Source organism: Dendroctonus ponderosae, unplaced genomic scaffold, assembly GCF_020466585.1.
Source record: "Dendroctonus ponderosae isolate FM_Combo_2020 unplaced genomic scaffold, Dpon_F_20191213v2 Dpon_F_20191213_4, whole genome shotgun sequence".
Classification (NCBI taxonomy): Eukaryota; Metazoa; Arthropoda; class Insecta; order Coleoptera; family Curculionidae; genus Dendroctonus; species Dendroctonus ponderosae.
Genome location: NW_026018611.1, coordinates 6,114,736 through 6,132,139, shown reverse-complemented (window position 1 = coordinate 6,132,139; position 17,404 = coordinate 6,114,736). Strand labels below are relative to the sequence as shown.

At 36.9% G+C, this 17,404-nt stretch overlaps 1 protein-coding gene across 1 annotated transcript in view; it reads left to right on the top strand.

Moving 5' to 3' along the window:
• Positions 1-390: 390 nt before the first annotated feature.
• Positions 391-17,404, top strand: part of LOC109537027 — a 30,486-nt gene continuing 13,472 nt past the window's right edge. The window contains exons 1-18 of the mRNA XM_048665786.1: positions 391-613; positions 2,492-2,750; positions 2,808-3,081; positions 3,802-3,937; positions 4,004-4,194; positions 10,891-11,111; positions 11,684-11,854; positions 12,904-13,080; positions 13,141-13,346; positions 13,400-13,675; positions 13,736-13,949; positions 14,431-14,595; positions 14,656-14,955; positions 15,253-15,418; positions 15,482-15,582; positions 15,635-16,369; positions 16,518-16,885; positions 16,951-17,337. Coding sequence (XP_048521743.1) covers positions 3,831-3,937; positions 4,004-4,194; positions 10,891-11,111; positions 11,684-11,854; positions 12,904-13,080; positions 13,141-13,346; positions 13,400-13,675; positions 13,736-13,949; positions 14,431-14,595; positions 14,656-14,955; positions 15,253-15,418; positions 15,482-15,582; positions 15,635-16,369; positions 16,518-16,885; positions 16,951-17,337 — 3,785 coding nt within the window. The 5' untranslated portion in view covers positions 391-613; positions 2,492-2,750; positions 2,808-3,081; positions 3,802-3,830. The remainder of the gene's footprint in view (positions 614-2,491; positions 2,751-2,807; positions 3,082-3,801; positions 3,938-4,003; positions 4,195-10,890; positions 11,112-11,683; positions 11,855-12,903; positions 13,081-13,140; positions 13,347-13,399; positions 13,676-13,735; positions 13,950-14,430; positions 14,596-14,655; positions 14,956-15,252; positions 15,419-15,481; positions 15,583-15,634; positions 16,370-16,517; positions 16,886-16,950; positions 17,338-17,404) is intronic.

Sequence of the window (17,404 nt, the reverse complement as noted above, 5' to 3'; positions counted from 1 at the left end):
ATACCATCACCTTCACCTTCCTGATCGATCTTTATCACTAGAAGTGTGTTTAGTACCTACATGATAATTTAATTATTCTCTATTAGGTGTTGGTGCCAGTTTATCTATTAATATATGCAATTAATTTTCAGGACGTCATGCAACTGCAATGAGATTGTAACGCATCTCAACTCCAGTCGAATTGTGATAAAAGTCCCAATTTAGTAGATTTTCCTAGAAATAGAACCCGTAAAGACTGTCAAATCTAGCCCGAAATTCATAGTCAAGTAATATAGTTAATCAATTGGTGCTCAGTAGGTTATAAGAAACAAACTATTAGTAAAAGCAAATATACTATATTAGATTAAGCTTATTTAAACCGTTTAAGGTATATCTCAATCTCTTGATAATTGCATTCAAAAAGCTTGCCTATCAATCAAGTAACTAAACGAAGCGACACTTTAGTTTTCATTCTGGACCTAGAATTAAAAAAGAGACTGTTAGGATACACTCACAATGCTAACTGTAAGTCAAAGAGATTCAGTGGAGTATTGAGAGCGCCTTGGTGCAGCGCCTGTCATCCCGAAAAGAAGGAAATCACGGGACAGTCTTGCCCTAAGCTTCATCAAGGATCGTAAGTATTTATATAAATCCGTTTTATAGCGTTACACCCTTTGGGGTTTACGTTTGCCAGGTTTGTCTGTTTTGCCAGTCATCCTCTGAGAGGTTTCTGGCTGATATCGCGTTTGTAAGCCTTTGTATCCAGGTTTTTGACGGTCTTTCTGAGAGTATTCACACCAATAGTTTCATCGGCAGTCCTTCCCTCATACGTCTTACATGTTCATACCATGGTAATAGCTGTTTTTCAATGTGTTCTACGATTGTTCTTTTTACTTTTATTTATTTTCTTATGTTCTCATTTTTCACATGTTCTAATCCAGATTTTCCCGGCGCTCTTCTCCAAAAGTCTTTGCCATACATAACAACTGTTATCAGCATGGTATCATATATTCTTGCTTGTTGCCTCTGGTTTTATGTTTTTGTTCCATTGACTTTAATGCCCCTACCACTTGTTTCCCTATGATTATTCTGTCCTTCATAGCTTCCTCAGTTGGTCCTGTCTTTGTCATTTTTACTTCCAAATATTAATCATCCTTTCGTACTTTTTGATGTTCTAGATCCAGGTCATATGCTGGTTCTTTCCCAATACACAGATATTGGGGTTTTTTTATCTACCTATAGCCCCCATTTTTGTATTCTGTTATATGCTTTCTGGGCATATACTTTAAGTCTTCCTTGTAATCGAACGTAGTAGTGCATATAGTGTAATGTATATGATGTGGAATCTGTGATATTCAGTCGCATTCCCTTACTTCACTTACTTTTTTCCATTGTTCTTTCTATTCCAAGAGAATATGTACTTTTTGAAATTCACTATTATTTTCTCCATTAATTGTGTTAGGCAGAATATGCTATCATTTGTTAATCGCCCTGTTCTAAAGCTGTTATGTTCTTCCGATTCAAAAGAGCGATATTCTTCGCTTATACGTTCTTTTATAACTCAGTTATAAAAGGCTACAGTTTTGCCCCGATAGTTCTTGCAGTCTTCTTTGCTTTCCTTCTTATGTATGGACGTTATCCAGCCTTCTTTCCAACTTTGCGGTAGTGATTCTCCCTGTAAGGATCTGTTTAATTTTTGAATAGTGGTATTCTAAGTTAATTATTGCTGGCTCTCCTTGAACCAGTACTTCGTGTTGATGAATTGTATTGTATTCCAGTCTTTTTCTACTGGTAATTTTTTATAGTAACTTGCATCTTACTGATTTCTTATTCGGATCATTAATACCGACGAAATCCTTGTCTTTTTATAGTGTTTTTCCAATTTTTCAGGGCCTATAGAGTTTATTATTACTTCATTTTTTGTTGGATTTCATATCTTTTATAAACCTCCAGGTTTATTTTGATTTTATTACACCAATTTGTGATTCCACCAACTCTTGATTTTGTTTTTTTCTTTTTTGCAGCGTATCTTGCCACCAATAATTCTTCTTTCTGGGTCTGCTTTTCTTTATACCCAAGGCTTCTTTGGCTGCTTAGTGCATTCCTTTGGTTATTATTTTAATTAGGCTTCCAGTTGTTTCATGACTATATTCTTGTGGTAGTTGTTGGTCTAACCATTGCGTATAAAGTTGTCTTGTACCTGTTCCACTTTTTCCATTTTGTAGGTGTTTATGAGATGGTATTCACTCCACATTCGGCCCCTCGAATTACATTGCAATACACATTGTTTCATTATTACATAATCGATAATTGATCTTGGATTTCTGGTAGTTTGGGTCTATTATGTGTGAAATAGCCATTCATCAGCTTCAATGATTTATTGCGCTCTACCCATATGACCTTTTGTTTTACCTATTATTGCATTAAAGTCACCAAGCATAATTATATCTCTCTCGAAGTGCCATTCGGAAAAAGGAATTAGCGGTTGTATGGATGTTTTTTTTTCTTTAAGGACGACGTTTGCAACCATTCCGCGCAGCAAAGCATCATCTGTTGACTCCGGAACAAGTGGGGGCGGATCAGGAGTATCCACGGGCTCCCGAGGCAAAGGTCCATTAGCTTGGACGCGATCGTTGGCGTCAAGCAGCAGCAGAAAGAGCGAAACTCCACGGCAGAAAAGAGCGACCTCAATCGCCTCGGTTGAGGTGGGGGAGGAGGCCGCATTAGTCCAATCGGCCGTCGCTCCCCCTCGCAAACTTAAAGAGGACAGAGTAAGGCAGATTTAGTTAAATTCTTGTTTCCTGTGAATGATAGTTTCGAAATTCCAGTCCAAGTCTACCAGTTGCAACAATGACATATCCGCGCACTCAAACACCTTGGATAAGATCGACAATATTGAGTTTATAGACCAGTCTACCTCGCCTCAAGATGTCTCCAAAATTAGTAAAGGGTACCACACTTTGGACTCGGACAATGACTTTAACGAGGCCAAGGCCAGCTCGTTTGAGGAAGATGTGTTCAAAACACCACAGGGTAAACTGCAAAAGGCCAAGGTTAAGAGCAAGACGGCCAGTAGCAAGAAGAAGAATAAGAAGGTGAAAAGTAAGTGGTTCCGCTAATAGTTCAAATTGATGCTTTGAAAGCGACATATTTGCTGTTATGGTTTACATAGTGTAAAGCGGTTAAAATAATTCTTTAAAAAAATTATCAATCCTTTTCGAAAGCAAATAAAGCCTCACATTTAACGGAAGATGAAAATCTGTAATTTAAATAATTTTATGCTATTAAGTGTGACCTTTTTCTCAATTCTAAAACGTTTAAGGTTTCAAGAGCAAAACAAGAGCATTTCGAAATTTCATTCTCCGAGTTACCCTCATGCTCTCACACTTTCTTTTTGTCTTGCTAACGCGTCAGTGTTTATTGACTTGTTTAATCTGTATTTTAAGGAAATTTTGCATGCCTTTGCCTAGCTGAGCTGAACATTTTTTTCAATGTAACCAAGCATTTTTTTTACTTGATGTTTCGATGTCTCAGAGCGGTTTCAAATGAACTCTGATGTTCCCAGATTGATTACTTGAATATCCAACGTTCCTATCTAGTGAACTATTCGAGGATCTAGCTTAGCTTTGCAATCTAGACAATAAATTTCTGTTCTTTAAGAACTGAAACTCACAGCAAAAGTGCTAATGGTGTTAAGAAATGTTTTATTCGCAATTAGTGTACGCAAAACCAATAGATTTCCATTAGATTCTAATCATTTATTTATTAACAATGAACGAAGAAACTTCACATAATAATTGGACTTTATTTACCCTGTTCCAGCTCCATCGATAGACATAACGGTTGCTGAGATGCGAAATGAAAAGTCACCCCCCAAAGAGCATGTAACGACGATTAAAACTTCGAAAATAGACACGGATACTACCAAAATTGTTACCACTACTACGAGCTTAAACAGGTAAGCTTTTTGTACTGTTTTAGGAAGAAAAAAGTAGTATTTAATTGAAATTTGTAATGTTCTTAGGTATACGTTTATGAAACTGATGGACCATGACAGTCAGCCGGAGAATCACTTCGAAAAGAAAATTCGGACACATAGTTGCAGCAGCATTCCATACGATAATATTATTGAGAATCTGGCTCCGTTTAGGAAACGATTTTGCAACGTGCAGTTATTTAATGACAAGGATGAGAAAGAACGACAAGATATCAAAGGTAAGGTGTTTATTTAGGGGGCAGTTAAAGGCAACAACAAATGCATCAGTAATCGCTTAAAATCTAATTAATAAGCAATTGACCATTCGTGCATTTGTTTGAGCGCTATCAGCCTAAATAAGATCGAAGTTAAACTGATGATCGAATAGATGCTATTAGGGCAATAAACTACCTGTTTGCTTGCAATCTTCCCTTATTGTCCATTTATTGTGTCGAGCTTAGACTCAGAGCTTAGTTCTGCTTAGAGCCCTGTTGAGTGATATTCAATACGTTCCTTAAGTTGATTGCCAGTGTGTTTAGTGCACAGTTTAGTGGTTATGAAAGGTGCGTATTATAAGTTAGTACACCTATGTATAAAACTGTTAAACATTTTATTCTTTGGGATATTCTCGTTTTTTAGGACTTTGGTATTCAATTTTTATATCTAGAATTGGTTGGGAAAAGGTAGCTTATTTTATTAGCAAAATTAAGTTGATTCTGTATACATTTTTTTATTCCTTTATTATGACCGGGATTAAAATGCCAGGGAAAAATTATTTTCTGATTGCATGAGGTCTTTGTCGTTTATGTTGGGGCTGTTTTATAATTTCTCATTTTTATTTTTTAAGAAAATTATGTTTCATTCGCTACTTCCATCTTCATCCCAGCCCCGTTCTTTCTTTGCTTGTTCGAAATTTGTCTGATATCCTGTCTAACTATATGAACTAACGATTTTCATTCAGATCATTGCTTTCGTCCGTCTTAGCACTTCACACGACTATCATTATTCTGTGCCTTTGAGGCATGCGACTGTCTAGTCGCTTTGTTTGTTCTTGTCCGTTAAATATATTTTAATTTCGTGGAAATTTGTATGTGCTAAATTCGATCCTGTGCAAACTTTGATTGATGACTGATTTGGTTCTTATCGATGCTTTTGATGTTGATATGGTGATGTTAGATGATTTGGCCATTCTTCAAAACTGCCGCAGCCCACAGTTATAATATATATAATATAATTTTTTCTAGGCCATTTCATACCGCTTTGATTTTCGCATATTTCCTTTAAAGATTCGCGCTAATTTATTTTTATAGCTTTTCCCGCTGGCATCGCTTGAAGTATAAGGCTTATGTTTGGGACTTGCAAAACGTCTTTTTAAGTCACAAAAGTTTAAATAATCATCGCTATAAACTTGGTGGTGAAGTAGCTTCTAGGTACATCTATTTCAGTGTTCCTAGTTAATCTTCTGAACTTCAGTTGCCAGTTTTTCGAGTCATACCTATTTGGAGTGAAAACTGAACAGCAAATGAATTTGCGTGTCCTAAGTGGGTAAAAAGTGTTCTTCCTTTCATGTTTGTTCATGGATTTTAATTGGAATTATTTCCATTCTGCGATCATTTGAAAACATTCGGGAGCAAATTATTTCGGTGCGTGGCATGGCAAAAGTTTGCTTTTGCCATGCCACGAAGAGAACAAGTTCAGATTATATCATGATGTAAGCAGATACCTGGTTGATAAATGGAATAATAGCAGTCCTGTTTGTGCATATGCCAAGTTCCGTAATAAGCACATTCTGATTATTGTATCATACTGCAAGACTTCCACTCTCAGTTATTCAAATGTTTTATAAACGTTGCTAATTACATAATGTTTAATGTGTAAATATTGTTTGTCGGAGGTCAACGGTAAGGAGTGACTTTGACCTATAGAAACCCTCTTGAAATAGTTTAAGGAACACTGTGCTATCGAGTGTTTTACATAGAGCGTTTCTGTTTTTCACGTTATCAGAAAATTTCCAGTGCAACCAACTGAACTGCATCTGAATCGACCCTGAAACAAGCGGCGCGAAATCGCTCGGCATTGAGAAACTTCAAATTCAGTTTGTCAACATCCTTTAATCAAATGACGACTCATTATCAAATCATCAAGATGTTTATTTACTTGTAAATCGCGTTCCCGAACGGCACATTATTCTGTTAGACCGCAAAGACTCAGTGCTAAATTTAATAGAGGGCACATTTGATTATAGTGTGGTGGAAATTCGCAGTGAAATTGCACAGAAAGAGGACTAGGTATGGTCCCGCAGGATGGATAACTTCGAAAAACGGTAGTTTAATTTACCGCTTTTAGGTACTTTTTTCAGTTTGCCGGTTAGTTCCATCGTTGTATCTTTTTCAAGTTAATGCTAATTGTTAAATAATTAAATCTCATGCAATACGGTTTATTACCCGCGATGTTTCTTCATTTTAATTCCATATTTCTCTATGTGTCAGCAATGCTTGTTATAAATTTATTAGCAATTGAGAGGCCAAAGTCGTACCTTAATTTGTTCATTATTCTGTTGTCTGGATCAAAATAAATACAATTCAGCTGCATAGTCACATATTTACTGATCATTGAGCGCACCTCTTTTCTTCGCAAATCTTTATGAATAAATGATGTATTTACTATTGATAATCAGCTATTTAATAATGTCAATTCTTGATCTGAAAACTACACACTATTCGATTCTCTATTAAACAGATTTAAAGCCCAGCAGAGTTGTGTTATCGCAATGGAAATCAAACTTTATTCGTCTAATACCTGCAGGATTGTTGGAGCTTTTAATGTTTGATTATTATGTACAATATAACCATTATCCTAAGGAAATTGTAGTGTAATAACTGATCCAAAATAACAAAGGATCAATCGTTGAATCCCTTCCTACGGTTTATTGTAGTAAGTTATGAGCAGATATTAAAAATAAAAATTCCTTTAGCGCATTCGGAGGAGAACATTATTTTTGCAACTGAGTGAGATAACTTTATATGCGTTCGATAATATTCAACGAAAAACCATAATTATTATTGAATTGAAATTGACGAGTGTTTCAGCCTTTAGAAGCCCGAAAAGCTCACCAGTTCTATGCAATTGGCGCTAAATTCTAAATCCATTGTTACCTATTATTTAACTGAATTATTTTATAATATTTGGTTTATTGTTCAATTTTTTCAGTTTTTCTTCGCATCCAGCTAAAATAGGGCATTATTTCAAGGCTTTTGCAGTCTGATGTTTTAATTAAAAAAATTGCAAAAAACATTGCAATTCAACGAAACTAATCAACATTTAAAAATATATTATAAACATTGATTAAAAGTAGAAGAGTTCGTTCTTCTTAAGCTGTCTTTAATTTGCTATATCGTTTAAACATAAAAAACATCAGTATTTATGTTAAATCAATCCTGCAAACATTTAAAAAACGGTTGCTGAATTAAAATAATTGTAATTCATGTATATATTTTACAATTTGGAACTTCCATAATTCATGACAGCGACCAAAGTAAACATATTAACACTACTTGCATCATGATGGTCTTAGATGAGTAATCAGTCAGGATAAGTTTATAGGAAATCAATTACTAATTATTATTCTTTCTTTCTAAGGGCGATTTGAAATATCAGGTTTTCCAAGTTTCGAAAAATAATCAATATTCCAAGTATCGAGTAAACGTAGATTATCAACATAGTTACATGTCAAGTTTTTCTCACTAGATTCCTACTTACACGAGTATTACTAGTGATTGTGTTGCATCTGCATCTGAAAGTTGCAAAATACAACGCAAATGCTGTGAATCAGCTTTGTTTATAAATACAATAGTTTTACTTCAGTTCGAATATGGTATCAATAACGATCGCACTACAACTCGATAACCGCTCTCGTGCTTGCATTAGGTAGGACAGAAAATATGCGCTGGCGTCTGAGCGATAACACATATTATATTTAAGCATTGTAATCAGTGTTGATAGTTTAAGATGCTGATTAGAGTTTATGACTACATTTATAAGGGAGATTTTACAAGTTATTCATCTATTAATTTATATGGATTAGTTCATTAGGATCATTGCTTTCAGTTAAAAAAAACCGTCAACACTTTCAAATCCATGCAATACAGGCTCTTAATGAAATATAATTTGCCAAACTAACTGCTTTCTAATGAGTATACGAAGTACATTTTCTGTTTGATTTATTTAGAGTTAAAAATACATACAACTGACTAACTGCAAAGTATAGAAAAGTTCCACAAACTTACCGTTTATAAACTTATTTGCATTTGATTTTTAGCTAACAAATTTGAGGCACTCAACATAGAGAAAAACGATTTTTCTTTTTAGCAAGGGTAATTCTATCCATTTTCCTAACACTTTAATTCAATGTTTTTTTTTTGTCTTTACCACTTCCGACAATAATTTTCACTTTTGTAAATGGCGAATTAATAATTAGCAAAGCGAATGTAAATAGATTCATTTTTTTACAGTTTAGGTTTTGTATCAAACGAAAGGACGGTAAATAAACGGTGTTCGTTTATGGAAATTGAGTTTTAGTATTTTCTAAAATGCTTCTTTTTCGGTCGGTTGAGTCGTTTATTCCACTAAAATTTGATTTAAAAAAAATTATGTAGGTATGTTTCTCTACGTTAAAGTCCTAAATTGTATGTAATGCCTTATATTTCAAATTTATTAATTTTTTGACTGAATGAAAACTTCATTCACTTACCATTTGCGTTTTCAGTTTAAATTATGCCTTCTTTTGTTGGTAAATGCTAAAGCTGTCTTCAAGCAAAAACCGTAAATGAATGAATCCACTTGAATTTAAAACAATTACTTTACTATTTATTTGTGAGGTCCTGTGAAAATATGTAATCACAAATTATTCCTGCTGATACTTGGAAATAATACCTTAACCAGCTAGTAACAATTAAACACTTTTTAAAAATGAATCGATGCAATCACTACGCATTAACTGCATATTATACTAAGATACTGGCATTTACTGATTCCAGAAGGAAGTGATTACTTGTTCTGCTAATTCGTTTAAATTCTCATTTTTATATGGGATAGGGTCGCTTAAAATAATATTTAGCCGAAGGAAATTCCCATCAGCAGCCAATTGGGCTTGAAAAATTCCAATTTTAATTATACATTTGTAAATCAATCTGTCATTCTTCAGCTTCCTTCTAATGCATTTGCCCCTGATAGTCTCCATGCTTTATTTAGTAGAGCGATAACACATTTACCACTACACATACCCTGGTATCGGATTCAATATTTGAAAGAATTGCGCGTTAATTCCCATCAAAGTTTTATGTTTGAATGTTTCAGTCTGAAATGTGTGTGTTATATTGCATATTAAATGCAAAAAAGGTGGCATTATTTGCTTGTTATATGTTTCAGTTGCAGGTTGTTTGTTTTTTGCTGATAAGCCGTGTGTCTGTTTGCAAACACATACCAGATCAATCAGTTTGAAACGAATATTGCTTTTGTGGAAATGTTTTGCTGCACAAAACAACGAGCGGGCGAGTTTTGTAATTTGCTCTTTCATGTATTGTTTTCGTGTTTTTTCTTCAATTTTTCCTATACGCTGGACTTATCGTGGCTGAAAAGTGTCCAGAACCTTCATCCACCATGCTTAAACACAGTATAAATACACATCTCAAATAGATATGGCAATCTTTTATATGCGTGTCTTATCGTTTCAAAATTGTCAATGGGGCGCCAGATAGCGACGCTGCACAACAATAATTAATATTAGGTACAATTACATTTTTTTATTGTTAAGATCCTGCTTTCGCGAAGTAACAGAACGCTCTCACTTCTTTTTGAAAAGTTCGTTTACGCAGTAGCGATTTTTTCCTTGAATGAAAGTGCATAAACTTAGTGAGGGGCGTATGTGAATCTGGTGCCCAATTTTGTTAATCGCAATGCTAGAAGTCGTTGTTTTCGTTGGTGTTTAGTTCGAAGTTCGAATCTCAGTTATGGATATTTCACTTTTGAGTAAGTTTGTGAAGGTAAATATTACTCACGGGAGTTAGTGCAATAAAGAATTGTCGCTTTTGTTAGAGCAATTTTTCGAAGCTGAATGTATAATGAATTTTTCATTAAGTTTTTCGCTAATATCTTCTCATGTTATCAAAATGAAACTTATTCTCTTACTACTTACTGCAACAGCCTTTTTACATAATACACTATCAACTACTCCTTGTTAATGATGCCTAATGTACAACAATAAATTGCTCTTTATTGTTATTAGCGCTGAGGCGGCAATTTTTGAGTTAATGTTTTAATGAAGTCATTTAGAATGTGCTGTAAGTTTGCTCACGAAGTTTTGTTAAATTTTCTCTGGCCTCAGATGTTGCATCGCCTCATTCGGATCGGAAAAAAGCTGCTAATTGAGAAATCGAGTTGATTGGGTTTCGATTTCATCGTCGCACCGCTTGAAGCAAATTAATATACAAAAACGTCCAAATCTAGTTTCGCTATTTGTTTGAAATCCACACTCATTGTCTGTTTTAGATTGAGGATTTCAATTACCTTGTTCTATTACATATTTGATAAGTCTCTTACTTCATACGATTTTATTACTATTACCTCTCTTGTTGAATGAGTTCGAATGACGCCTACGACTTTCATAAAACATGCCCATATCAGTTTTCTTCAAACACATTGTTTATGTAGGGATTTACGCCATTATCTGATTACTTTGGATCAATTGCTGAATTATCGTCGAACATTTAAACCTATATTATTGATCTCAATCAATTTGCGCCATGCACACCGACTGTCTACCTTGTAGTATAGGATAGGCTAATAAATAATGTGTTGTTAATAATTTGTAAGGCATTTTGGTTATTCCCGACTTGTATATAGCGTTGGACCAAGTTAATGAAACATTTTTCCATCAGAGTCAGTCCCAATTACGACCGAAACCGACTCGGACGTTCGCCGAATCGTCGAGTCTGTCCTCGATCAGATTCTGGATATGGCAATTGAGACCGTTGAAAGCAACCAATTGTTGTACAGCGCGAAAGCGGAAGAAAGTAAAAAAGTGCCAGAGCTTTCAGTGGAACCGCCCCCGGATCCAAAAGAGCCAGAAGAGAAGGAGGAAGAGGACTTCGAATATCAGGTTGGCTTTACTAAATGCTACTGTACAATGTCACAAATTTATTGGATTGGAAATCGCACACTGATCACAAACATCTTATTAATTTAGTTCCCTTAGTTGCTATGAAATCTACCCGTTTGCACGCATTGCGTAAACAATCAACAAATTTCTGCATGTTTACGAGAAGGATGTTGCTGCATTTGTATAAAATACTACTGTGAAGTGTATTTTGCTATGTAGACTGGCCATTTTTTTGCAGTTTGATGGTTTTGTTTTTTAATTTGTTAATGAACTAGCAACTTGTCCGGTCATATTTTACCCAAAAAAAATATTGCAACTCTATTTTGAGTGCCAACAAATTGTGAATTTGACTCTTAGATCCGAATCAAGGAAACCAATGACACTTATTAATCAGGCATTTAAAAGGGAAACGAAATATTTAAAAAATATCTACTAGATCACCTACCCATACATAACTCCACCATCTGTTCACCTTAACACTGTTCCATAAAAACACGAATAGTTGCTAAAACTTTGGATTCATATTAAGTGGCAAAGGGATTGTAACTGTAGCGTAGTAATGTGTATTTTAGTCCCGGATACGGTGCAATACCGGTGATGTTTTATCAAACTTGTATCCCTCCAAAATAACGCACGCACCCTCCAACGATACTCTTATAGATGCGAAAAGTTTCGTTGAAGATTATGAGGAATACCATGATTCCTGTAGCGAAATGCCAGACTCTGAACTGGCTGTGGGTCAGGTAAGAGACCTAAGCATGATCGCGTTTAAAGCGATTTTCATTCAATCATTAACCGATTAGTGTTTGCATCCGGCATTACATGTTTGTAATGTTTGTTTCTGGGGTACGGGATCTGTATATTAAATGTTTGTTCTTGTTCAATGTTAAAAGGAAAATTTACGGGTTAATGTCGACAATTCGTGCAAAGTATTCGCGTTTGGTTTTAATGTTTTTTTGTTTTTTTTTAAATTTATTTATCTATAATTGCTCGTAGCAACATTGATATTAGTTCCATTCAGCGTGGAATCGTAGCTTTTTTCTGTTGTAGAGCGTCAACTGAAAAACTCCTCAAATTCTTTTATAAGTTTTGCTTTTCACGTAAATTAAGGATTCACTCATCTCATAATTTTCGAAAAGTAAATAGTTCAATTTTTTTTTCGGTACTCAAGTTCCTCTTCGATGGATATTGTAGTGACACCTTTGCTGATATGTCTTCTAGCAAGGTTACGCAATGTTTTCTGAGTGTTTTGTTAAGCTCTCTGTAGTTCGAAAGAAGCTTAGTTGCCATATGCGATAGAGCAGCTTTTTTGTTTCGCAACGTGGCACTAAATGCTTTTAATTTACCCTTTAGCGGTTGGTGATGGATAAACTAGTGGAATTTTTATTCCAATCTTACTTTTTCACATTGTATTTTTACATATTCAAATTATCCGCTTTACTCGATGCTTTAGAGTATTTATCAATATGTACTTTGTTGCATGATTTTTTAATTCAAAGCTTTAAGAGTGACAGCTGTGTTTCCTTAACTATAAGTGCAAACCGGAGCGTAATATATATATATATATAATTCCCGCTAAGTATGGGTGTGCGAAATCTTCCTTTTTTAAGCCCCTCAATATCAATTAGTCTCAACAATATTACTCGGAAAATGTTTCCTTTTATCCCAACTCTTGATTGTCATTTTCCTAATTCAGTTGCTTGCTTAGTGAATCGTCTGAAAAGATTATTCTTCTGGAGATATTTCGCACCCATAAAGCAGAATATATCCACTAATATAAAACATGATGTAGATCCTGAATGACCTGGACGAAAAGGTGGAAAAAGCGATAACAGAGAGGCAACGCCAAAAGCGGAAAAAAGACAAATCGGTTAAACACAGAGGAGTAACGAGTTTAATCCCAATTGAGACCGATTCGAACACGGAAGACGATCCTGAAATTCAGCAAAACGACATGAGATTGTTACAAGTTAGTATTGGACTTATGCGCTTTAGTGTACAGTGCTATAAAACGAATAAAATTTTATAGTTGGGAGCGATGTATAACATACCGAAAAACCTATTCCAAAGCGCGGAAATGACTGAGATTACTGAACAGACAATCGATAGGCACGACGAAAACGCAGACATTAATCTCGAAGTTGAACAGCCGGTGGTGGTAAATCTGAAGGAGCGTGAAGGCAAAGAAGACGATGATGATGTATATCGACCTATCGCTGTTAGCCCCGATGGAAGGTACGGCAGGCATTTTTTTCAAAACCACGAGCTGCTGCAGTGTTTGGTTACAGATTCTTTAAGTATGAAGAAGAGATCGGACGTGGTTCATTCAAAACTGTGTACAGAGGCTTGGATACGCAAACAGGAGTAGCAGTCGCATGGTGTGAGCTCCAAGAGAAGAAACTGAACAAGGCGGAGAGACAGCGCTTTAGAGAGGAGGCAGAAATGTTGAAAAAACTCCAGCATCCGAACATTGTGCGGTTTTACAACTACTGGGAGAGCTCTCTCACCAAAAAGAAAAACATCGTGTTGGTAACAGAGCTGATGCTTAGCGGGACCCTAAAGACGTAAGTTGTTGGCAAATGCTCTCATTAAATTATGCTGAATTTTCGTTTGTAAATTTTCAGGTATTTGCGTCGTTTTAAGAAAATCAATCCAAAGGTTTTAAAGTCGTGGTGCCGCCAAATTCTCAAGGGGTTGGCATTTTTGCATTCGCGCTCTCCTCCAATTATTCACAGGGATTTGAAATGTGACAATATTTTTATCACGGGCACCACTGGGTCGGTCAAAATCGGAGACTTGGGTTTGGCCACGTTGAAAAACAGAAGTTTTGCAAAATCTGTAAGTATTTAAGAAATATACAACATTATGCCAGCTAGGAAGCAACAGGACTAAAAAATTAAACAAAACTTAAATTCAATTGAACAAAAAGCATTAAAATATTTATGTAAGTAAGATAGTGCAAACTTCGAGGTTTGCCAACCTCAGACACTCACAGGACCGGTATCGAGCCTATTAGTTCTCATCAGCTGGGTTTATCCTGAAATTAGCGACCGCGAAACCTGCACTCAGTGCAAGTGCATACTTTAATCAGTGAATAACGCAGATCTAAAAGAATTTACTATTAAAACCGTACATTTGGAAAATTGCTTAACTAGAAAGTCAGTAAAGTAGTATTCAGTATAAGAAACAGTCAATTTCTGGACAAAACAATTATAAATTTATCTTAAAACTACTAAATAATTCAGGCAGTTTCAAGCAATACTATCATACCTATGGATCGGGTGTCTTCATTGCCTTTGATGCATTTTTACTTTTACAGGTGATAGGAACCCCCGAATTTATGGCCCCAGAAATGTACGAAGAACACTATGATGAAGGTGTGGATGTATACGCTTTTGGTATGTGCATGTTGGAGATGGCAACCAGTGAATATCCGTATTCGGAATGCACCGGACCAGCTCAGATTTACAAAAAAGTTATATCTGTAAGTCCAATATTTCATGCGTTTTACATTGCCTATCTAATCAGTCACTCTATTAAAAAGGGCGTCAAACCAGCAAGTTTCGATAAAGTCCAGAATCCCGAAGTGAAAGACGTGATTGAGAGTTGCATCAGGCCGATGAAAGAAGATCGGCCTAAGGTGAAGGACCTGCTACAACATGCGTTCTTTGAGGAAGATGTCGGCTTAAAGGTCGAAGTGGTGTCGCAAGAAAAGAAAAGAATTGTGTTTCGATTAAGGGTTATTGACCCGAAGAAGCGTACACACAAACATAAGGAAAACGAGGCAATTCAATTTGAGTTTGATATGGAGACGGACAAGTATGACGCTATTGCTGAGGAAATGGTAAGTTTCTGCATAAAAAGCCAAAATTTGGAAATACCTGTACACGTTCCTTAGTAAGGTATTAATTTGATGACACTTGATCTATTCAGGTTAGTTGTCACGATCATTAGACTGCAGAAAAACAGTTTTAGAAAATCATAAAAATATGTTGTGTGACCTGCTGAATTGTATTAATTTCTTGTTCAATTTGTCTGTAAGATTCTTTACAGTCGTTGCTTATAAATCACACAATTGAACTGCAACTGGAAATCGTTACTGTCGGAGCATAACTGCTAAAGTCTTTACTGATATTTGTAGGCGAAATCCGGAATAATCTTTGAAGAGGACGCGAAAACTGTGGCTCAGCTTCTAAAGGCGCAAATCGTGCAGATTAATAAAGAACGGGAAAAACAGGAGAAGCAAAACAAAGAGCAAGAGGCTTTGGCTCAGCAATTACAATATCAGCAGTATCTGCAGCAGCAAGGTACATTATTTGACTCAAAAATTTTTTAGAATATTTTTGAACAAACTAATCCTGCACATTTAGCCGAGCAACAGCAACAGCAAATCAACCAGCAACAGCAGCAGATTAATCAGCAACAACAACAGCAGATTAATCAACAACAGCAGCAAAATACCCAGCAACAGGTAAACTTACCATTCGATTACTAACTGTCCGAGTTACTAAAGGTATTTTTAGTACCAACAGCAGCCGCAGTACCAACAACAGCAAAGCATGATCCAAGTTCAGCCCGACCAGCAATATCAGCAACAGCACAATGTGCTTCAGCAGGATCCCCAGCATTACCAGCAACAGCAATCGGTTGTTCAGCAGCAAAGTGTGCCTCCGCCAGACTTGCAGCACCAATATTCCCAGCAGCCTGTCACCCAGCAAATTATGCAACCGCCCCCGGAAAGCCAACCCCAGCAAAACATTATGTATCAGCAACAACAGCCCACGCAACCCCAAACGCAACCGCCGCCTCAGCAACAGTTCACTGCTGTTCAGCCGCCGCCACCAGTACAGTCCCAGCAACATCAAGTTCCACCCCAACAGCATCAAGTTCCACCCCAACAGCACCAAGTTGCTCCTCAACAGCACCAAGTTCCGTCTCAACAGCATCAAGTTGCTCCTCAACAGCACCAAGTTCCGCCTCAACAGCATCAAGTTCCTCCTCAACAGCATCAGGTTGCTCCTCAACAGCATTCAGTTCAGCCACAGCAACATGTTTTGCCGCCTCAGGCTCAGCCACAAGTGGTTACGGGTGATCAGTCGCAAATGCCGTCCCCGGCCACTGTTCAGTTGCAGCGGCAAACATCGGTGGAACCGAATATGCAATCACAACCCATCGTCCATAAGCAGGCGCCGTCTACACAGTTTGTTCAGCAGAATTATATCCAGGAGGGAGTCGCCCAACATGCTGAGTATTTGCAAGTGAGTATCAATTCAATTTGGCTCAGAAATTACTGATTTAATAAAATTTTTGGGTTACATTCAAGGACCCTGGTTACATTATTGAAAATTTGATAAATAGAAAACATTGAATATTAGAGTCAGTGGAATCTTTGTTTCTATTTTACAGGTGTCCGGATCTAAGCAAGCTCATGGGCAAGAAAATGCGGCACTAAAATCGATCTCCCAACCGGAGTTGTTACATTCGGCGGCTGCCCACAGTGAACATCGACTGAGTGTCGATAGTCAAATGGAATTACAGCCCCAGTCGCAAAACTATCAGCAAAACTACATTCCTCAACAGCAAAGCTTCCAGCAGCCCCCTTCGCAAACTTATCAACAGCCGAATCAAACGTACCAAACGCAACAGAGTTTCAATGACCAACAACAGCAGCAGCAACAGCAGTATCAGCAATATCATCAGCATCCGACTGAGATGGCGGCGCAACAGCAGCAGCAGTTTGTGCAACAGCAGCAACAATATCAGCAAACCCAGCTGTAAGTTATCACTTATTCATGGACGAGTGATCGGTTTAATCTTAACGCCTTTTCACCAATTTCAGTTACCAGCCATCTCAAACCTACCCACAACAGCAACAAATACCCTGTCAGCAGCCAACGTATAATCAACAGTACAGCCAGCCACAGTCGCAACAATATGTGACTCCTCCGGTCGAGCAACAGCAACAGCCTCCTCAGTTCATTCCCCAGCAACAGCCAAATGTAGAGCAGCAAATCTATCAACCGCAGTACATTCAGCCGGCCGCACAGAATCAGCAGGTTCAGCAGCCGCAACAGCAACAGATTCCGGTTCAGCAACATATCCAGCTGCAACAGCCGCAGGCGCCAATTCCATCCGGACAGCAGCAAGTTCCAGTCCAACAGCAGCAACCGCAACAAGTCGATGTGGCGCAGGATATTTCGCAAATTCAACAGTCTATGGGACACAGGTAGGGTTTTTTGTGACTAAATAACTTTTTTTTAACTAGTAAATGATGTTTCTGTGCTCATAATTCC